This window comes from Carassius carassius, chromosome 2 (genome assembly GCF_963082965.1).
Source record: "Carassius carassius chromosome 2, fCarCar2.1, whole genome shotgun sequence".
Lineage (NCBI taxonomy): Eukaryota > Metazoa > Chordata > Actinopteri > Cypriniformes > Cyprinidae > Carassius > Carassius carassius.
Genome location: NC_081756.1, coordinates 49,711,466 through 49,735,330, shown reverse-complemented (window position 1 = coordinate 49,735,330; position 23,865 = coordinate 49,711,466). Strand labels below are relative to the sequence as shown.

At 36.5% G+C, this 23,865-nt stretch overlaps 2 protein-coding genes across 2 annotated transcripts in view; both read left to right on the top strand.

Annotated features, from left to right (window-relative positions):
* LOC132111928 (histone H2A-like) overlaps positions 1-23,865 on the top strand; it is a 153,929-nt gene that overhangs the window by 38,034 nt on the left and 92,030 nt on the right. The window lies entirely within an intron of this gene.
* On the top strand, positions 3,494-22,658 carry LOC132099261 (NACHT, LRR and PYD domains-containing protein 1 homolog). Its single transcript, XM_059505702.1, has 11 exons — positions 3,494-3,637; positions 8,853-8,952; positions 12,889-13,043; positions 13,184-13,274; positions 18,969-19,033; positions 19,142-19,353; positions 19,980-20,236; positions 20,789-20,908; positions 21,032-21,158; positions 21,244-21,270; positions 22,480-22,658. The coding sequence occupies exons 1-11, from the start codon at positions 3,597-3,599 to the stop codon at positions 22,656-22,658; spliced, it is 1,374 nt and encodes a 457-aa protein (XP_059361685.1). The 5' UTR covers positions 3,494-3,596.

Below are 23,865 nucleotides of genomic sequence, written 5' to 3'. Positions count from 1 at the left end.
GCAGTCTAGCATAGTAGTGCCTTCAGCAAATTCTTTAGAAATGTTGTCTGATAGTGCAGAGACATGTCTGAACTTCACCAGAAACATGTTTTAATAACATGCCACTATATGCAAAATGGATAAAAATCACAGACAGTATGCCATCTGATCTAAATGCACCTGTATTTTCACCAACTTTACAGTAGGACAAAAAACAAACTAATACCATAGTCTGATTTGGCTTTGTATACTTATTTAAATAATTTATAATGAAACAAATGGATATATATATATATATATATAGCATTATAATCAGTAATTATGTCCCCACTTGATGCAATAAATTCCTCCTTTGTAAGGTGTTTTTTTTTTTTTTTTTTTCATTGTCTTGTCGCTCGGGAAGGGTCTTAACATTTCTGTCACATGCTTGAGGCATCCGGCCAATCACAATGCGCTGGACAGCTGGCCAATCAGAGCACAATTCAGAGAATATTAAGAGAATATTAAATATATTCATTTGTTTTCCAAAAATGAGCAGAGTTTGTATGGGTCTGGAACAACATGAGGGAGAGTAAATTATGACCATTTTTATTATTTCGTGAACTAAACCCTTTGAAGAGCAGCCCTCCACGTACATGAACATTTGTCAATAAACCTAAACCAGCAAAGAAAGCAATATCGCAGTGTTCTGACAAACCTCTGAACTTGACCGTGTTATACACGCAGCATAGAAGAGAAAATAATAATGATTAAAGAAAATCAGCTAATAAGCTATGTTTAGGTCAGTGTACAAAGAAAGGAAAATAAAATTCAGCTCATTTGAGTGACAGTATTAAGCCCCTTCCTCTCACACTGACATACAGGCAAAGGCAGGAGAAAATACTTTCAGCTGAATAACACCATTCTCACACACACAATCTATGTGTGACAACTCTGTGTGTGTGTGTGTGTGTGTGTGTGTGTGTGTGTGTGTGTACTCTCCTTCAATTCAATCAAATGTCATGAAGTCTTTGGCGGAGAGCTGAAGGTGATTGCTGATATGCTTTCCCAATCAGAGGCGCCTGCACAATCCAATCACGTTTGAGAGCGTTTCTGAGATTTTCCTTTTTTCCTTTTTTTCGTCGCACACATTTTTTAGCGGATAGGCGTTTTCGTCCACACGGATCTGGCGTTTTGCAAGAGTGAAACCGATGTTTTTTGAACCGGGTCCCAGAGTGGATAAATTTGAAAATGCTACCTTTGCATTTTTGTTTGGACGGCGAATCCGTACATTTTCTGAAAACATGACGTCATCAGCCCACGTCTTGACCCTAGTCAAACGACACTACGTCACATAACAGCAACAAAAACATGAACACACACTGAATTAACTAACATTAACACAGATTAATAAATGTATTGTTCCATGTTCGTTTGTGTAGCACGCGCAAGGTTTATGAGCATAGTCCATGTCTTCTTCTCTGTTTTTAGTGTATCTCTGTGACAGAATTACAGCGCTACATGCTGGTCTGAAAAAAAAAGATCGGATTGAGGTAAGATCCATCTCCGAGTGAACGGGGCTGAAGAAGTAACGGTTACTTATGGTTATGGATAGAAAAGTAATAGAAGAGTAAAAAGTACAATATTTGCCTCTCAAATGTACTTGAGTAAAGTCATGAGTACTCCCCAAAAATGATACTTGAGTAAAGTACAGATCGCTCAAAATTGTACTTAAGTACTGTACTCAAGTGAATGTACTGTGAAGAGTGCAAGCTAGCGCTAACATTTAATTACCCCGGGGTAGCAGTATATGCTGTTTTTTGTTAATTAGTACCAATTCGTCTTGATGGGCTTGTACTGAATGCAAGGAACAAATCGTATGAATTCGTATGACCCAGTTCGTATGATACCTTACGATTTAGCCACTTCGATCGCCATGAGATAGGGTTGGGATAATCAAGCATTGAATCAAGTTTATTTGTATAATGCTTTTCACAATACAAATAGTTGCAAAGCAACTTTACAGAAAAATAGGTTTCTACAATACACTCTAAAAACTACCGGGTTGAAAACAACCCAATTTGGGTTATTTTGGCAACCCAGCGCTGGGTCAAAAAGGGACGAACCCAATGCTGGGTTATTTTAACCCAACCAGTTGGGTTATTACGTTTAACCCAGCCTGCTGGGTTACTTTTTTATGGTTTAAAATGACTACATTTCATGGATTCAAAAACCAGAGCGGATGTTTTTTATCACTGTATTTCAGAAGGAAAACTACTGTATTTAGAAAATGTTCAAATTAATTTAGCATGTAATGCTTGAAAAGGCAGCGTTTGTGAGCTCATTGATGCTTTGCAGCCGTTACCGGAGAAACCCTTACCTCTCCCGCTCTTAGCGCCTCCTGTTGGCAGGAAATAAACTTGCGGACTGCCGCCACCAATTGAGTGTAAGGATGTGGGAAACACTGCATTGCTACGTTAAAATGAACCCAAATTGAGCTAGGCATTAAAACTACAAATATTGTTCATTTTAAATATCAACTTTACACACAAATAATAATTATCAAAATGAAAATATTTATTAAAATCAAGAGAAAAGTCAAAAAGTAACGTAAGAAGAAATGCAGAAAAGTATTTATTTTTTTAACATTTTGTGCAGAAGAGTTGTACTAGCTAGTATAACGAAAACACAGATTCTAGGAATAGCTCAAATATATTTAGGCTTTTTGTAAGTATAAGTCAAGTATACTTAAATGTAATTTTAAATATATTTCTGAGGAGTACATAAAGCCCATTTCTGAGAAGTACATAAAAAGTAAACTAAAAGCATACTTTCCTTTTTTATTATTAAGAAATTTACTTCTTTTTCGTAAAGGTGTACAGAGACAGGTTTTTCCATTAATACCATTTTTAGGAGTTTGTACAGTAAACCATCATGCAAAATGAGTCAACGTTTTTTTTTTTTGTTTGTTTGTTTGTTCGTTTGTTTTTTTATTGACAAACCACGCAAATATTTTATTTTGTTTGTCCCTGATGTTTATATTAATTATAGTGTATGAAGAGAGTAGATGTGGTCAGATGTGTGAAGTTTTGGTAGAAAACCAATTTGTGCTTTATTTAAATTATTATACTGTAGAACAGCTTTCCCAAAGTACTGCTAATGCAGATGCCATGATGATTATTGGGGTCAAATCGATCACCTTTGTTAAATATGGGGGTGAACAGTCCTTCAGAACAGATCTCAGGAAAACCAGACTGAATAAATTGGCTAGAGCTTTAATCATGCTGGGACTGCTTAGTTGAAATCATGTTATATTGTCCACATGCTTTTCATAATTAAGAGACATATATATTTATAATATATATATATATATATATATATATTGTTGTTTTCTTTAAGTCTTCTAGCAGTTTCTTTATTTTACTCTGAGGTTTCTAAACATTTCTAAACAATGACAAACGAGTAAATGCAAAAGTACATGGACGGTAGTTTCTCTTTTGTGCAGTGTGGGCGTTATGTGATGTGTGTATCTCTACTGGAAGACGCGGCAGGTATTAAATGACAGACACCAGACAGAGATCGTAAGTGTGCAAAACTAAACTAAGCAGACAGTGTTAAGAAACTCTGCAACTGTCATCATGTCCAGGGCAAAAAACTCAGAGACCATCAATGAAAACAGGTCAGTGGCAACCAGATACTTTCTCTGTAAGTTGTTGTGCTGTGGTCCTTTAATTGCATCAATTGTTTGTCTGGTTTCAGCTGTAGGCTGCTACTTAGGGAACATGTTCGAAAGTAATCAAATTGTAAATTGTCAAGTAGCAAACTACTTAGTTACAGTTTTTGTCTGTTCTGAACAGAAAAGATTAATAACTATGAAATGCATATCCAAATGAAAATACAGTAATTTAAATGTGTTATTTCCTATAGTTAATATATCATTTATTATTATTATTATTATTATTATTATTATTATTATTATTATTATTATTATTATTATTATTAATATTATTATTATTATTATTATTATTATTATTATTATTATTATTATTATTATTATTTTTATTACTATTATTATTATTACTAATACTATTATTATTATTAGTATTATTATTTTTATTACTATTATTATTATTATTATTATTATTATTATTATTATTATTATTATTATTATTATTATTATTATTATTATTATTGTTGTTGTTGTTGTTGTTTTATAGTAATCTGCATATTATTTTATGTAGTACTCAAGTTACACCTTTATCAGAACAGGCTACAGTCAAAATGCATGGGGAATGTTTAAAACCAGCTACATGGTTAAGGATAGAAGTGTTATTAGCGTAACTAGTTTAAACAAACTTAAACTTCTGATGGTTTGAGAGATGAGTCTCTAGACATGATTTTTGTTTCAGCAGGATTGCACTAATATTGTGAAAGTAATGAAAGTTCATTCGCTGTAACTATAGAAGGGATAGGAATTTGGTTTCAGTTTTTGAAATCTAGACGTGGTTTTCAGATTAGGTAAATGTTGTTTGGTTTTTTTTCATGAGCTCGTCTGAGCTTGTTTAAGGCTTGTTTGTCTTCTTTTGATAGACGGCACTGCATACCTGTTTGCTTGCAGTGAGCTAAAAGAACGAAACCTTAGGCTATTTCAATGCACTGAACTTTAAAGCCGAGTTCGTGTTTTTTTCTTTTGAATATTTTGCCTATGGGAACACGTCTAGGAAGGGAAGTGAGCATCAAATAGGCTTAATTAAATTAACTTCATCTCAGATCAGATTTAGTAACTTTTTTGTAACAATTAAAACGTCGCTGTTTGTGCCATTATTTGTGTTATATAAATCTGGCAATTTTATTTTATTTTATTGCTCCTTTAATGTTTGTTTGTGATTAAATAATTTACTACAAGCTCTGCAATTAATTTATTTATTTTATTCCTCAATATGGTTCAGCTAAGAGAGTATTTTTGTTATAGGCTACCATGGTTCTCCTATAACAGATCACCTCATTTATAAAATGTTGCACAGAACCAAACTAAAATTGATCTTCTCCAGAATGCATACTTATGATTCAAAGAAATTAACTACCAGCTACCAGTAGGACAGTGTTACCAAGACAGTGGTTTTCCCATAGACTTGGTCTACTTTATCACCGTAGCCACGGGTTGTTTTTCATGTCCATGGGTTGAAGCGAGACCAATAACACAATATTTATCCCCTGATATGCTAATTTTACCCTAGGGGCCCCAGAAACCCGTATTTGATAATCGAGATGTGAAAAACTCACAGTAAATACTGCTCAGCTTTAATCAAAGTTATTATTATAAAAGTCTCACACAGACACAAAATGCAGAGTATTTTAGTTTTGTGTGAAAACATGACTGAAGGCAAAGTGATGAGGGAAAGAATGCTTAAGTGTATGAAATAATGTATGATGGAATTGCATAACAGGAAACCGGCTGTCTTCAGAAAGTTTCAATAGCATTTGCTTTCAATCTTCCCTTTGTGTAATGCATATTTCCAGCACATTTTAACAATGTAATGTACATCAGTTTGGATTCATATTCAAGATATTTGAGTATTGTATAACACTGGTAGCTCTCAGCAGCTTTCATTTTTAAATGCATTTCTCCCTTCTGCACTAATAGTAGTAAGGCTTTCCTCTGTGTGTGCAGTACATATTCTTACAAACACAGTTTTGCTGGCCCCTCCCGGGCCAACCCTAAAGAAAACATCCTGGATCCACCACAGCATTCCATATCATTTGGCACAGACATCAGATTTCTTATGGGAAAATTAATCAAAATGCAGAACGGCTGTTTGACATTGGCAGCCTATAGTAGTGCCTTCAGCAAATTCTATAGAAATGTTGTCTGATAGTGCAGAGACATGTCTGAACTTCACCAGAAACATATTTGACAAACATGCCACTATGTTCAAAACAGATAAAAAGGTCAGACAGTATGCCATCTGATCTAAATGCACCTGTCTTTTCACCAACTCTATAGGAGGACAAAAAAATAAAATAAAGCACATCATAATAAATACATAGTTTGAATTGACTTTGTGTAATAATTTCAAGCATTTATAATAAAACAATACACACGTGGATGACAGTATACTTACTGAACACTATTTTACCATTTATTATTATTATTTTATTTATTTATTTTTATAACAAATCACATGCACCTTTTTAACACCAAAGTTTTATTCAATTCTGCATATAAAAACAGGCACAGATGATGACATAATTAACAAAGCATTTCATTAATGAGTTTTAATGCAGAACTGCTGTTGGCAGTCTAGCATAGTAGTGCCTTCAGCAAATTCTTTAGAAATGTTGTCTGATAGTGCAGAGACATGTCTGAACTTCACCAGAAACATGTTTTAATAACATGCCACTATATGCAAAATGGATAAAAATCACAGACAGTATGCCATCTGATCTAAATGCACCTGTCTTTTCACCAACTTTACAGTAGGACAAAAAACAAACTAATACCATAGTCTGATTTGGCTTTGTATACTTATTTAAATAATTTATAATGAAACAAATGGATATATAAATAGCATTATAATCAGTAATTATGTCCCCACTTGATGCAATAAATTCCTCCTTTGTAAGGTGTTTTTTTTTTTTTTTTTTTCATTGTCTTGTCGCTCGGGAAGGGTCTTAACATTTCTGTCACATGCTTGAGGCATCCGGCCAATCACAATGCGCTGGACAGCTGGCCAATCAGAGCACAATTCAGTTTTGAGACCGATGAGATTTGTAAAAATCTGTGTTTCAGAAAGGCGGGCAGAAGAAACAATAATGTACAGTATGTGGAAAATAAAGTGTATTTTGAACCTTAAACTGCATAAACACATTTCATTACACCAAATACACAAATTATTGCTTTTTTAACCACGTCATTTGACCTCTTTAAAGAAGATACAGATTTCCAAACAATACAGACATATAGGTATCCCCTTGAAATTGATAAAAATATAATGTGTTCACCATTTTGACCTGAAAATACTGTTTTCATGGGCAGTTTTTCATTTATTATTTCCTTTTTTATAATATTTGTACATAATGGCACATTAGCAAAAACCTGTTAGGTCTGTTTGAGTGTAATTTGTTTCTCAATAAGTTTAGGCATGTCTCTGCACTGTCAAACAACATTTCTCTAGAATGAGCTTAATTAACTATGCTATGCTAGGTTTTTTTGTTTGTTTGTTCTCTCTCTCTCTCTGTCTCTGTCTCTCTCTCTCCAGTGTGGTATAGCTAAGATTATATTTTTGTTATGTTTTTTTATGTCTTTTTTTTTAGCAACGTCTTATGACCCCTTTAAAGAAGATTTCCAAACAATACAGACATATAGGTATCCCCTTGAAATTGATAGAAAGATAATCTGTTTACCATCTTGACCAGGAAATACTGTTTTCATGGTCAGTTTTTTAATTTATTATTTGCTAATACTGGTGAATTTTTACATTAGAGTGCATGTCCTACTGCACTGAATTTCATACGAGGACCGTCTGGAAACTAGCAAACTCTCCTGTTTGGTGCTAGTATTAACATCATAAACTGAAAGCAATCTTAACATGACTTGCTTTTCAGATGTTTTAAAATTGGTAATCCAAATTTAATATGATCCAGCGGGCTGTACTAAAACACACTATACGGCCCGCGGGCCACCAGTTGCCCATCCCTGCATTAGAATGTCAAGTCAAGTCAAGTCACCTTTATTTATATAGCGCTTTAAACAAAATACATTGCATCAAAGCAACTGAACAACATTCATTAGGAAAACAGTGTCAATAATGCAAAATGATAGTTAAAGGGAGTTCATCATTGAATTCAGTTATGTCATCTCTGTTCAGTTTAAATAGTGTCTGTGCATTTATTTGCAATCAAGTCAACGATATCGCTGTAGATGAAGTGACCCCAACTAAGCAAGCCAGAGGCGACAGCGGCAAGGAACCGAAAAACTCCATCGGTGACAGAATGGAGAAAAAAACAAGGTTTTTTTCTCCATTCTGTCAACGATGGAGAATGTAAGTTAATGTTAATGGTTACTACTTGCTAGCTATACCTAAATTACATTGAATTAAATGTACTGTCAATCATTTTGACTTATGTTTTGTCAACAGGCTTTGACCACAGTACATTTTTCAATGGTAAAGTTGAGGAAGTTATGTTACGCCTTTTTGACATGAACTAGCTTAGTATTTTCAGTATTAAGTCTTTTGGTTTATAATGAATAACTCCAAAATTAATAAGAATGCACTTAGGTTCTTTTGGCAGTAGAAAGAGCTCACAGAGAGCTTTCATTTAGTATAATAATAATAATAATAATAATAATAATAATAATAATAATAATAATTATTATTATTATTATTATTATTATTATTATACTAAATGAAAGCTCTTGATGAGCTCTTTCTAATGCAGATGGCATGTGTCATTTTTGCACATAATGGCACATTAGCAAAAACCTGTTAGATCTGTTTGAGTGTAATTTGTTTCTGATGAAGTTTAGCCATTTCTCTGCAATGTCAAACAACATTTCTCTAGAATTAAATGAATGTAGGATTAACTGAATGAACTATGCTAGGCTGCTGGTGTTTTTTTTTTGCTCTCTAAAGCGTGGTTCAGCTAAGATAATATTTTTGTTAGTACCATGGTTATCCTACAATAAATCTGAAGTCCAAGCCCTGTATTGATTTTCAGAGCATATCATATAATTGTGGTAAGTCATATGAAGTAAGGTGTTCTGTCCAAGATGCAGAGATTCAGCATAACAAACCTAGTATAATTTGCAGTAGTATTTTGGAAATATCCAGATCGAAACGTATATATTTGTCACACATTTGCTACACTGATAACCATGTGTTATTCTACCTCAGACCACCTGTCACATATTTAGTGGCCTTGAATGATAAGTTGCAGATGAATGCAGACAAATTGGAGAAGAACATCATTGAGACAAAAAATTATCTCAACAGGGTAAGTACAGAACAACTGCTTCCATGGATCACAAATCAAACACAAAGAGTTTTTGTTAAATCTAACTAAAATATATCAGATTAGGGGTTATATGCAGTACAATGGCAGAAAGTGTATGCCAGTCTTATTTGAGTATTATTTATATACTAATATAGCATTTTGAATTAATCTTTATTTTTACACTTTTAGTTTTCATTTTAATTTTTATTTTGTTAGGTGCTTTGTCATTTTGTCATACTTCAGATTTAGTTTTATCTTAATCCAATTAATTTCCAAAGCAACATTTCTATTTTCTGTTAAATTAAGTAAGCCCCCCCCCCCCCAAATAGATAAAATAAAAATAAAAATAGAGAAGCATTTATTTTAATGTACTTAAATAAATATTAGTATAAAAATAATTAGTATTAGTATTTAAATAATAATAGTAATAATAAAAATAATAATAATAATAATAATAATAATAATAATAATACTAGTAGTAGTAGTTTTAGTTAACTTTAACACAGTGTCTAGGGTTACCTATGTAATCATGGTTCCCCAATAGGAAACAAGACGCTGTGTCCTGGTGGACACTTTGGAGAATGCTGCCAGCATGACCAGTGTCTCAAACATTTGTAAAACAGCTCCAATCCTATTGGTCTATGTGGCTTGTGACATCATAGACAGGTACCCAAAGGGCACTTGCTGAATATGTCAGCAACTCATTTGTCTGAGGAGACGTAAACAGGCAGGCTGAGGCATGGCAAGGAGATGCCGTGTCTTGTTCCCTCTCAGGAACCATGGTTGCATAGGTAGCCTGAGACTTTTTTTCTTGTAGGGAACTCAACGCTGCATCCTGGTGGACACTTTGGGGAATTATATCCAATCATGCTATGCCGAAGTGCATGCCTGTCCATCTGTTAATAAAGAACCAAGGATGTGACATACATGTACCAAACCATTCCACAGAAAGGGGCCAAGCCACTTACACCTTAGTCTGCTTGCAGACTTGGTAGAAACGATGGAGCTGATTCCATATAAGGAGGGAACCCTAAACAACCTTTCTAAAAGCTGCCAAGACCAAGGGGATGGCTATCTACTTAAAACACAGCAGTGGAGAAACACTGCCTAGGCATTTGCTTAGGAAGACCGCTAATTAAAAACCCTTAAAAGGGGAGCAGTCAATGAGCTAGCAAATAGCTATCCTCAGATAACTATATACCTGGGAAGGTGCTACCTGACAGGACCAAACTAATAGATACCCTTATAGATAGAAGATACGTTAATAGATAGAAATGTAAACCTTCCAGTGAAGCTGCCCCAGAACACAAAGAGTGGGCTGTCTATTTAAAACCATAGCAGGGGAGACAGCATTGTCTAGGTAAGGGCTCAAGGAAACTGCTACTTAAAAACCCTAAGAAGGGGAGCAATCACTGAGGCATCAAACAGCTAGTCCTGCACAACTAGCATAAATAACCAGGTAACCCTCATATGAGGCTGCCCAGACCACAAAGAGTGGGCTATCTACTTACAACCGTAGCAGGAGGGATAGTACTGTCTAGGCGAGGGCTCAAGCAGACCACTACTTAAAGGCCCTAAGAAGGGGACCAGTCACCGAGCCAGCAAATAGATTTCCTCAGATAACTACAAGTGTATGAAGGGCTATCAGAATGGGGACTGACTGAAAATACCCAGACCACAGAGAGTGGGCTGTCTACTTTCAACCCAAAGAGGGGAGACAGCACTGTCTAGGTAAAGGCTCAAATAGACCACTACTTAAAACCCCTAGGTAGAGCAGCAATCGCCGATCTAGGACATTACTATCCTCGTATAGTTAGGCTTTAGGAAAGGGGACCACTGCCACTTAAAAATGCCCAGAAGCATGGGGAGGCATCCCATTTCTAACCCCCAATTGGCTTTTAACTGGAAGGAACATTCCCCATAGCCAATCTAGGTCCGTGAACATTGCTCTAAACTCAGGGCTGCAGAGAGGAAATGGCATAAATCAAGAAACTCTACCGACCTCAGTGTGAATCAGCCTCTCCTCTCTTCCTTCTTTGCAAATGTCTTCACTGCTAAAACATCCTACTACCACAACAAAATTAACAACTGTTGTGACGCTCTGACATTCTTCAAAACTTTCTCTTCTCTTCTTAATCCGCCTCCACCTCCTCCTCCATCGACTCTTACAGCTGACGACTTTGCAGTTTTCTTCACAAATAAGACAAGAACCAACCGTACTAAGACAGAACTCCTGGTGGTTCCAGTTAACCCATCATTTCATCACAACTTCTCTATACAGCTGGTTTCGTCAACCATAACTCCTTCCAGGACAGCCAGAAACCTAGGAGTTGTGATGGATCATCAGTTAAGCTTCACAGACCATATAACGACCCATTCTTGCAGATTTGCCATATACAACATTAGGAAGATTAGACCCTTCCTGTCAGAGCAAGCCATCCGACTTCTTGTCCAAGCTCTTGTTCTCTCCAGACTGGACTATTGTATGCTCTCCTGGCTCTTCCTGCATGTACTGTCAAGCCTCTGCAACTGATCCAGAATGCAGCAGTGAGGGTTGTCAGTGTTTTGAGCCAAAAAAGCTCCCGTTACTCCTCTCCTCTTCAGGTTACACTGGCTAACAGTAGCCGCTTGCATCAAATTCAAGGTACTGATGCTTGCCTACAAGACGACCACTGGCACGGCACCAACATACCTAAACTCACTAGTTCAGTCATATGTGCCCTCCAGAAGTTTGCACTCTACAAGTGAACGACGCCTTGTGGTGCCATCCCAAAGAAGTTCAAAATCACTCTCACTGACCTTTTCCTGGACTGTGCCCAGCTGGTGGAATGACCTGCTAATCTCAATTCGTACAGCTGAGTCTTTACTAATTTTCAAGAAACATCTAAAGACTTATATTTTTCGTCAGCAGTTAACCAACTAATACTAGCACTTTTCTTTATTTTCTTGTCTTTTATATAAAAACAAACCTGGCTATGCATTCTGTACTAGACTAACTGGGACTTGTCATGGCACTTGCATACTGTGGTTCTTCTCTTGTTGATCTGATAGCTTATATTGTTTTCATTTGTGAGGAGCTTTGGATAAAAGCGTCTCCCAAATGATTAAATGTAAATGTAAATGAAACACCCTGGGAGAGAAGCTCGCAAGCAGAGCATTCAATACATCCAAGTCAAGCAAGGTTCCCTACACAATAACATGCATATTAGAGAGGCACAGCTGAGTGGAATATAGGTCTACTTGGGTATGTGTTCACCGCGGATCAAAGCAATTGCTGCGAGCTGAGATAAAACTGTGCCATGGCAAATGGCCCGAGACACAAACGCTTTGCCTCGCGTCCCTCTGCAATAAGAACAAGTGCAAGCGGAGCATTATCACTGTGACTCATCACAAAGAGCTCATATTTGCAGAGACAAGACACAAAAGCTAGAATATGTCCTCAAGTGTTAGAATACAACAATGGAGGTACACATTCCTTAAAGTGCTGTTGAACTCACCAGGATGATGCTTCACACATGTGAACAAACATACGGGTCCAAAGACAACAGAAGTTGGTGATGTATTCAGCAGGTGCCCTTGTATACTTTGGGGTCACCGACTATGTACCCGGCACATGTTACGTGGACCAATAGGACTGGTGTTGTTTTACACATGCTTCAGACACCGTTCATGCTGGCAGCATTCCAAAGTGTCCACCAGGACTCAGCGTTGAGTGCAGGCAGACAACTAGCGCATGCCAGTGGAAAGACAAATTAAAAGGACAGTTTACCAATAAATTAAAATTGTCATCAGTTACTCAACTGTTTCTTCTATGTAAAACAAAATAAGACATTCTGAAGATGTTCTAAATTATAGTTGTTTGGAATGACAAAGGGGTGAACTAATAATTTATCAATTGTTACATAGCTTAATTACATTGCTTTTTGATGTGTCTAGGATATCAAAAGGATTAATGAAGGGAGGAAGCCCCTGTACCAGGAGAACATTGACAAGTCTATCCCGAATTTACTGGAGCAACTGATACCTCTGGATAAAGATGCAGCTGAAGCCACTCGTTTGCAGCACCCGCATTCTGAGATGATTGAGAAAGAGTGAGTATAAACCTCATAACTCTGTATAGCCTTTAAACTGAAATATCTGATTTCTTCTCATGCTTCATGCCATGCAAGCAGAATTATATGCTGTGAATATGGTTTTGTGGATGACTCATGTTTTCTCCTCAATGGAAAAGTATTAAACAGCTGCGACAGCGTGTGATGAATCTCCGTGAGGAACATGATCGCATTTACCATTTTGCAGAATCGAGGAAGCTTCCCACACTGGTGTGTATCTAAACATACCTCTCTTTCTTTCCTTTGAATATTCGGATGCAAATGCAAATAATTCATGTAGTGATGGTGAAGTGAAGCATTCTGAGCCAGTGATGACTTCAACATAATTGTATATGAAAAAGGGTTCATTGTTTGAAGGTTTTAACACTGTTTATGTTGTGGCCATCTAATGGTCATAAAAATGAATAACACCTTCCAAAGTGCTGTATTCTAATATAGCCACCAGTTTCATAACTGGTTCTACAACTGATTCTTCTGTTTTTTTGTTTTTTTATTGTAAATAATGTTCCTTGTCAAAGTCATTAATTTGTGTTGGCGTACTGCCGATAAAATAAATTAAACAATTTGTAAATTATTTAATTAAGTCTGTAATTTGTCTGTTTTAAATCCGAATCAGTCCTTGTTATAGCTGCCATATATACTGCCATTTGAACATCTTATATAAATTACGATATGGGGCTAAAGCATTATGTATTTTTTATATTATTTATTTGTTTATTTTTTTACCTTTATTTAACCAAGAAGTCTCTGTGAGATCTGGCCAAGCATCCATACAGCAAGACAAAATTTTAAAATACAACAAATACAGATTTGAACGATATTTAAACACCACTCCCCTCGCACTCAAAATAAATAAATAAATAAATAAACAATATAAGTAATAATAAATAAATAAGGCAAAGAAGGGAACAGAGATAAGCTGGAAGTTTGCCTAACATTGCTTTATGGATAAAAATGTACCAGTGTTGTTTTCTAGGTATGGTTAGTGATGATCAAACCATCATCTCATATACGATGATGAGTAAGGGATTTTGCATTTGTAATAAAACATTATGAAACATGGTACACTGAATCAAGGTTTGTTAAGAAGTAACTGGGAGCCAGTGTAAGGACCTGAGGACTGGTGTGATATGCTCAGATTTTCTGGTTCTAGTCAGAATCCTGGCAGCAGTGTTCTGGATGATTGGTCTTTTTGGGAAGGCCGGTGAGGAGCCCATTACAATAGTCCACCCTGCTGGTGATAAAGGCATGAACAAGTTTCTCCAAGTCTTGGCTGGAAACAAAATATCTAATTCTTGCAATGTTTTTTAAATGATAGTATGCTGATTTAGTTACTGCTTTGACATGACTACTGAAACTAAGTTCTGACTCCAGAATCACACCAAGATTCCTGACTTGATTTTAGTTGTTTGACCCCTAGACTCAAGGTATGCATTCACCTTGAAAACTTCATCTTTTTTTTCAAAATGCTATCACTTCAGTTTTTTCCTTGTTTAACTGAAGAATGTTCTGGCACATCCAACTATTAATTTCATCAATGCATTGGCAGAGGGAGTCAATGGGACTGTGGTCATTTGGAGATAAGGCTAGGTAAATCTGGGTATCATCAGCATAGCTGTGATAGGCAATTTGGTTCTTTCTCATTATTAGCCAAAGTTTAGGATACTATTTTAGAATCAGCACATAATAATGCTACTGGTCTCCATTTTTTTTTCTTTCAAATCACCTTTCTTGGCGCAGGGTTAAAACTGCACTTTTACAACTTTTTGGCAGCTGTCCTCCATTCAAACTTCATTCAAAAGTAAATCATCTCCCAAAATCTCCCAATATGACTCATAAAAATCAACAGGAAGACCATCGATTCATGGTGCCTTGACCATTTTTTAAAAACTTTGTAATGAAATGTACAATTACTCTTTTCACAAAGGTTTCATCAATTCTTCAAAATATTATTTTGGCTCCTGAGGAAGATCTTTATAAAAATTTTGTCCCAGAAAAATGCTGATGATGCGTCACATCATCATACTCCCGGAACCCCTGCCAGCGCTCACTTCCCTACTCGAAGCTGAAGCCAGCTGCGCGGCTCAAGATTTTATAGCTTCCTGGTCACTAGGTCACCCAGCCCGTGACGTCATGCCCTTCCATTGGACAGATTTCACACGATATTCAGAGTCGGTCTTGTCAAAGGCATTACCCCAAAGTGTTTTACGCAGCTTCTCGTTTCTTCTAGGAACTAGGGTTACATTTGAAACCTTGGGACATTCCTCTTCTGGAACTTGAGCTGCATTGAACGCTTGGGGAACGATGTACCCATGCTGCCAGACTTCCAAAGCCGTATACGAAGAGCACAGCTACAGTGAGAGAACAGAAGAGCCAGGAGTGGCTTGCATATCTAGATTGTAAAATCTAAAGAAAGTGGAGGACGTGGACCGTCCTGCAGCGTTGCAGATGTCCAATAGGGACACACCTGCTAAGAAGGCCTTAACGGCTACCATACACTGTGTAGAGTGAGCTTTGGCTCCAAACGGCAGGGGAAGACCAGATGACTCATTGGTAATGTTGACAGCCTCAACTATCCAACAGCTAAGGTTCTGCTAAGTTGCAGGAAAAAGCCCACTTTGGGGGAACCATGGCACACAGGCTGTTGGTCTGTCTTTGTCCAAATGGCAGCTCTGTGGATGTATGTGTCCAGCGCTCAAGCTGGATACATACAATTAGCTTCTTCTGGTCTGACGTAGATCTAAAATCAAATGTAACCCCCCATCCTTCTTTGGAACTATGAAATACCGGCTGTAAATCCCAAATTCCCTGTCTTGAGGAGGGACCACCTGGATGGCCTCCTTCCTTAATAGGGTATTCACTTCTTGTGGACTTCAAACAACTTGGGCTATGAGCTTCTCAACCCTTCCTCCAGACTCTAGGACCTTGGTTTCCAAGTGAAATAAAAAACGTCCCCTCATCTGAAAAGAGGACTTTGGACCCCTGGGCAACAGTGCAGTTATTCTTTTCCTTAACCCAGGTAAGACGCCTCTGACGTTGTCTTTGGTTCATAATTGGCTTAACAAGAGGAAAATGTCAACTTTAGCAAAATTTCTTGAAACGTTTGTATACCTTGACCCCAGCCTCAGTCCATTCCTTTAGAACTTCATTCAAATTATTCAATCGATTTTGCTTGACAATCCTTATAAGGCTGCATTCTCTCGGTTGGTTTTGCATCTTTTTCTTCCACACTTTTTCCTTCCACTCAACTTTCTGTTAACATGCTTGGATACAGCACTCTGTGAACAGCCAGTTACTTCGGCAATGAATGGTTGTGGCTTACTATACTTGTGAAGGGTGTCAACGATTGGCTTCTGGACAGTCTTCCCCGTGACTGTGTAGCATAGTGAACCAAACTGAGAGACCATTTTGAAGACTCAGGAAATATATATATATATTTTTTTTTTGAGTTGATTAGCTGATTGGCATGTCACCATATTCTAATTTGTTGAGATTGAGTGAATTGGTGGGTTTTTGTTAAATGTGAGCCAAAATCATCACAATTAAAGGAACCAAAGGCTTAAACTACTTGTGCATTTAATTTATTTAATACACGAGTTATACAATTTCAGTTGAATTACTGAAATAAATTACCTTTTTCCATGACATTCTAATTTATTGAGATCTACCCGTATATAACAGCCAACCACGATGATATTAGAGACTTTCAAAACACCTACTTTAATGGCCAAAACCTCAAACTTTTGAGCCCTAGTATTTGACAAAATCACAGATATAACAAACTAAGATTTAACATAGATCAAGAGGGTCTGACTTGCACTTGCACTCTCAGACTTGCACTCTCAGACACTTGTGCTTCCACTAGTGACGTCACTTGCAGTCTTTATTTTTTATTTTATTTTTTACTTTTTATTTGCATTTTCCAACATTTTATAACAGTAGCCAGGTGGCGAAGACAAGAAAAAATAAACTAAATTACAATGTCACTTGCAATCGCTACTTGCACTCTCTAGTACCTGTGACACTTGAAATCGACACAAATCGTGCATGTTGCCAATGGAGACAAGAAGCTGTGGTGGTGAATAAACGCAACGTGGAAAGTTTCTCGTTAAGCATTTTCCCATATAGAATAAACTGTCTACAACTCGTTTATATCACTGTCTTTGTCCATTAATTTACATTATGTGTTTTATTTATAATGATTTTCTATAGGAGGAAATTGTTTAATGTACAATTTAACGCACTGTGTTCTGTACTCGTCTGCTTGCCTGTACGGAGCTGATCCTTTTAAAATCACTTAATGCATTTCATAATGCACGTTCATATTTGCTGGTCTGTATATACGTTGAGTCAACAACAAGACATATAGGCTAGACCTACTGAATTGTCTTTATCATCTTAGTCTGTTATTAGGCCACATTAGGCGTTTGCATTGTGGTCATAGCCATCTGCTAGCCTTGTAGTACATTAAATAATAACTATATCGAATTTGTTCTTTTAATTGAACTTAACGTATCCTAATACATTATGCCATATTAAGTGTTTGTTTTTTCTACAGGAGGAAAACGCTTAACGAAAGACTTTGTGCATTGCGTTCATATACACGATTTGTGTTGATTGCAAGTGACGTCACAGGTAGCGGAGAGTGCAAGTAGTGAAGTAGTGTTTGTCATATTTACCCAAATCTTAATCATATCTAGTTTAGGAACAAATCTTTTAATATTTAAATGTACTGTATATACCCAAGGCCTGACCTACCTTTAAGATCTGAGAAAGTGGGTAAAAATGTATGTTTATAATGTAAAGGAAGCTGTGCTGAGCTTTACTTAATTTGAACCAGATACTGAAGCAGTCACATGGTTTTTAGGCAAATTAAGCTTCAGATGACACTGTGTCACTGAGCCCTGAAGCATCAGGGGTGGCAGGGGTATCAGTGAAGCTCCCTGAGGGAACTGAGGAGGATCGGGCACAGTATACTGAGGTGTGTTCCTCTCCTCCCAAGGGGGGCGCTGCACTCAGGGCCCTGAAGATGGTGGTGTTAGGGCCCTTAGCAGAAGTCAAGCTGGAAAGCCACCATCTATTTCTTCGCTTCTTGAAACCTCCCACAAACAGTATCGACTCTGCCACCATAAAGGCCAGAAGGCGATAGCAGGGCATCCAGGAGGAATTATCCGTCCTTATCTTGTAAATTGGACAGATTCAACCACAGGTGTCTCTCTGTGGCCATTAACTATGTCGGATTTCTCATCCCCCCTCATCCACGTCAGCCTGGTCTGCCTGTATCACCCCTATGGTGTGCAGACATGCACAAGCCTGACATTTTGTCGTATAAACTTTCCCAACAAGGCTGGATGTGAGCTTTCCTTGCCTGGCGGTATGCTTCAGGGCCTTCAGGGACGATGTCCCTAATTTTTGTTTCCATTTTTTTTTTTCTGATGAGCATTGTTCAGGGTCTTCCCAAAAGTATCAGAGCTTTCTTATGATACTTTTGGGAAATGCAGACCTGTTTGAATGCACTCTCAGAAGTGAACGGACACTTTCTGTGAATGATTGATTCTGTCTTGCAACATCTGTGTGTGTTCAGGTGAGCCGGAAAAATAAAATTCCTTTCATACAATATTATCCACTAACATAGGGTTTTCATCCAATTCAATGCATGTTGTAAATTATTATTATTATTTTTTTTTTTTTTGAGTATCAATACTTTCGGTATTCACATCAGTGTAGATGTATTGATAGCCTACTTCAGGATCGATGCGCTCATCCCTACGAAGAATATGAATAGTTATAGATTTTTTTTTGGCAGAAGAAGTTTAAAAATTCTATTGAAACTTAGCATGTATCTATACTTTGGTGGCTTTCAATTTCTTTATTCGAAATGATGATTATTTTTCTCCCACTCAGGATGATACTGATTGGGAAGTTAAAATACCTTCAGAGGTTACGACACATTCAAATATCAAGTACAGGTACAGAGATACATCTTTATGAAATATAAAATACTTTAATTGACATTACTTGTATAATAGTATATCTTCTGAGAGCATCTTTATCAGAGTTGTATTTGTGTTTTTCAGTGTCAGCTCTTCTGAAGGTCAGCATGAATGTTCAGAGACTGGCCTCCGCTGGCGATCTGACACTGATGTCAATTTGGAGTATCGGTTTGTTGACTGGAAATCACTCAGTAAAGATATTTTGAAGAACTACAAGCCATGTGGACCTTTGATGGACATCACTGTTACCTCTGGCACTCTGGAGGAAGTTCAGTTACCTCACTTCGTCTGTGTAGGTAAGCTATATCTCACTCCAGATCCAGTCATTTCAACACGCTCTCTCCATGCTCTCTCACCATGATTTTTCCAAGTAAGACATGTTCCAGGATCAACATATTTTGTTGATCCTGGATCAACATTACTGTCCAAAAATACAGACTTAACCCAATCCCTACCCCTAAATCTACCCTTACCAAAATGTAGTATACTTCAAGTTTATTTTATTAAATATTTTAAATATACTTTATGTAGCAAGTATACATATATCAGTGTTCTAGTAGTATTCTTGTAAGTGTACGGTTTCAATACTTCTTGGGACTAAATTGGCTCAATTTCTATTATATAAAAGTATACTTTTCGGTATACTTTAAGTATAACAGTAGCAAACTTTGAGTACACAACTAGTTTACCTCTATGTTTGTAGTGCAATTATACTAAACGTGAACTTATAGGTATACTGGCAGTTTACTAATTAAATACTTTGTACATAGTCTCAGTAAACTACTCAGTAGACAAGGTTGTTGATCCAGGAACATGTTGTACTTGGTGAAATCATGGTCACCACATTAAAACCTTTTAAAGCCAGACCTATGAGCTCTAGTCCTTGAAGAATATGTAACTTAAACTGTGTTACTGTCCACAGATTCTGAATCTTCCTCAGATGATGTAGTGAAAGCTCTTCATGTGAAGGACGACGGTACTGTTTCGTTGGAAAGATGTGAATTAAGCGGATTCCATGCCAAGCTTGTCAATCCCACCTTCTCGTTCTTGGCAATTGTTGTAGAGGTGCAACAGTACCTCACCATGAAATTTCACTGTGAAACGTTGATTTATCGCAACAGAACATCTCCCCTCAACCTTCACGTGTACCTGATTTTAAAGGATAAAAAGCTTAAGAGGGTAAAATCTAATGATAAGCTTCATGCACCATATGACAGTGTACCATATGAACACATATTTTGACATTCCTTTACTTATAATTGTAGAAAATAACCAGCCATTTATCTCTTCAAAAGAGACAATAACCAAACTGCTTTGAAGGGCTAATTAAAATCTTGCCATTATAGTATCCCCTCAGGCCCCTCTTTTGTACACAACAAAAGCAATCAAGACATATAAAGAATATAAAGGATGTTCTCAAGTCTTTTGAATCCATTTATTCTTTTTATTAAAGCTAAATACATACGGAATGTTATACCACACACACACACACACACACACACACACACATATATATATATATATATATATATATATATATATATACACCACTCAACAGGTTTCAGTAGTTGAGATTTTAAAGGTGTTGTATGGCTTCAGGGGACTTGGAATAAAACAAAATGTATGGGCAATATTGGTAGATTTTTATTTTTGCTTTTGCAGAAAGCAAGTGTAACACTACTTCTGAAGGTACATGTTTAAATAACCAACTATTCTGTTTAATACTGTTAGAAAGTGGAGGAGAAAGAGAAACATAATATGGAGATTTTAAAACCAACTCCAGATGAAGCCCTTAAAATCGATGAATCTTTTACGCTGAAGACATCCTCTGGCTGCAAAATCAAACCTTCGGTACCTGGAACAAGTTTGCCTTCACATTTTTATTTTATTTATCTATTTATTTATTTTGGCTGGAAAATAATCCAGACTTACATGCTGCTTCTTTCTAAAATATTTTAATTCACTTCTCGCCAGAGTTTAAAATTGACACCCAACAAGACCAACTTCTTTGATTTACACATTCAAGATCCAAATGAATCGATAGAAATCTCTATGATGACAAAAGAGGGCCAAAACGTATGGGAAGTTTATATAGAATCAGGTAAACAACCCACAAATCTTGCAAAGCTCTCTGCAGATCAGCTCTTTATCTTTTATTTTTTAATTGTTTGTCCTTGTTCTTTCAGATGAATTCAACACAGACAGTTCAGCATGTAAGTGGCAGAACAATTTCATAAATCATACAGATCTACACATGCTATAAACATGAATACACATATGCATGCTTTAAATTCACGCAAGTGTTTGTATGTTCTTCTGCAGTTAGGATAATAGTAAATATAGTTAATGTACGTATTTTTGGCTTCATTTCAGCTCAATGGAGGCAGGCGAACTCTTCAACAAGTAAGTCACAATGAAAAGTTAATTCAGTGATCGATAAACGTTCTGTATTGCTCTGCAAAGGTTTTTCATTCTTTAATTAATTTTTTTTTTTCTTGGAAATACATCTGGAAAATAAATAAATAAATAAATAAATAAATAAATAAATAAATAAATAAATAAATAAATAAATGCAGTTGTATTAAATTCAGGGTCTAGACTTTAACATGTCAATAATACACCCACGACAATAAATGGAGCCAAATACTCGTAAAAGGAGCGTGCCAAGAAATACGTAATGTAGGCTGCTGTGTGTCATAATGTTGTTAGAAGATCGCAAGTGAAAACAAAAGACAAAAGAAAGCTTACAGCTGAAAGAGTCATGACTGTCATCTTAACCTGATGGGACCAAACTTCCTCTGTAAGTGATTTTAAAGAGTAAGACAATACTCATATTGTAAGATTTCACTTCTATTGTTAAATGCATTTTGCTAGTCTACTATGAGACGGATAGCCTAATTGTTATAATTCAGATATTTGTTATTATTATTATTATTATTTTATATATTCATATAACTTAAAACACAAGATTTGGTTTTCAAGCAGCCTTATTTTTCCAACAGATTAATCTCGTAAAGTGGGATTGTTTTATAACCAGGGTCGTTTCATATTCGGGTCAATACTGTATCTTTAAAAAAATAAATAAATGTGTGAGTATCTTAAGCCACTTTATGTAAATGTTAAAATTAGGCTACCGTCTGCCATCTTGTTTAAACCATTGCACTCTCATCTGATCTGAGATCATGGGGCATTCTGATATTGCTTTCGTGTTGAAGGATAAATGAATTGCTTTCCAAGAATTTGGCCAAAACTGCTGTTTAGCGGAGTACTGTATGCATACATTTCGATATGCAGTTTCTGAATGTGCAGCAAACCCTTTCTTATGTAATTTCAAAAGCCTGGACAATAACTGTGTTCCATTATGAGTTTTGTTGCTCTTGTTATTTGTATGTTCTTCCTATTCTCTTTGTGTGTCTTTTCAGTTAATAAATCCTCATTTATTATGCAATGGATGCGCCGCCTGATAGAGGCTATGGGACAGTCAGCTATCGCTCGTTTAGAAGCGCCTCATCTGCCCTCCACAAGTGAGATGAAGAAACTTCGACTCAATCGCACAGATCAGGAGCGCGGTGCTGGTCTGAAAGGTGGGGGACCAAACTGAGTGTTGGATTATAATGCATTATCAAAATGAAAACGGCACAAAGAAAAAAAATAATTTTCAGGAAATTAGTATTAACACAATTTAAGGAACCTTTTTATTGTTTATAGTTTTTGACTCATGTTACATTGCAGTTTAATAAATGATCCCACCGCATTTTCCAGCTCAAGCACTGCCATTTCTGTTGCATGTAAGAAACAACATAAAAGCATTAACACAACCGTGCTACTGTACAGTTTATCAGCTCAGACCAATACTTGAGCGCAGCACAAACAACCTGATCCGAGAGGTTTACTGGAAAAGCAATGTTTACTAATGTCACGTGCACAGCTGCGAGATCCGGCGAGAATTCTCTGTTATATACAGATCAAACAGTGCTGATGTCCATCAAACAAATGAATACATAAAAAATTAAAATAGAAAATAGAAGGAATTTATAACACTATATGATGTTGTGGCAGAAATAGTCGAATGTTATTACATTATTAATTTCAGGGTTTCTTACAACCTTTTGAGAGAGTATTGATCCTGACTCTTCATCAGCCGCCAGATCAAAGACTCCTACTAGAGTTTATTAAAGTTGTTTCATACTTATTATGTAGTCAGTGTAAGAGAGACCGTGTGTGTGTGTGTGTGTGTGTGTGTGTGTGTTTACTTTATTTTTTAAGGTTAATTACATTGATTTATTTTCTAGACTGACCTTATTTGTTGTTAAGGTCCTTGGGTCTCTCAGAAGCCCATTTTTTCACACAGCACAGAAATAAGAAATATGCTTAAATGGTGAAGGTAAAAATAATTTATGAAAAAATATCATTTTGATGCAGATTCTTCATACAATATTTTGTCCATGCAGGTGCTGAGTTTGTGGAGAAGCACAGGGCAGAGTTGATCAGAAAGGTATCTCTGGTGGCACCGATTGCAGACGACATGAAACCTCTGATTGGTGATGAAAAATACCAAATCATCTTTAACTCAGTAATACCGCAAGACAGAATGAGAAAGCTTCTGGACTTCCTCACAACAACTAAACTGAAAGAGAAACTTTACCAAAGTCTTTTAAAACATGAGCACTTCCTTGTTGAAGATTTGCAGCATTCTGAGTAGATGCTCTTGCAAGCGTAGGAAGAGTTAATTCATTATTATTATTTTACAGGAGACAGGTCATTAATAATATAACTTGGCCTGGGATATAATGAGATGTGGAATATAC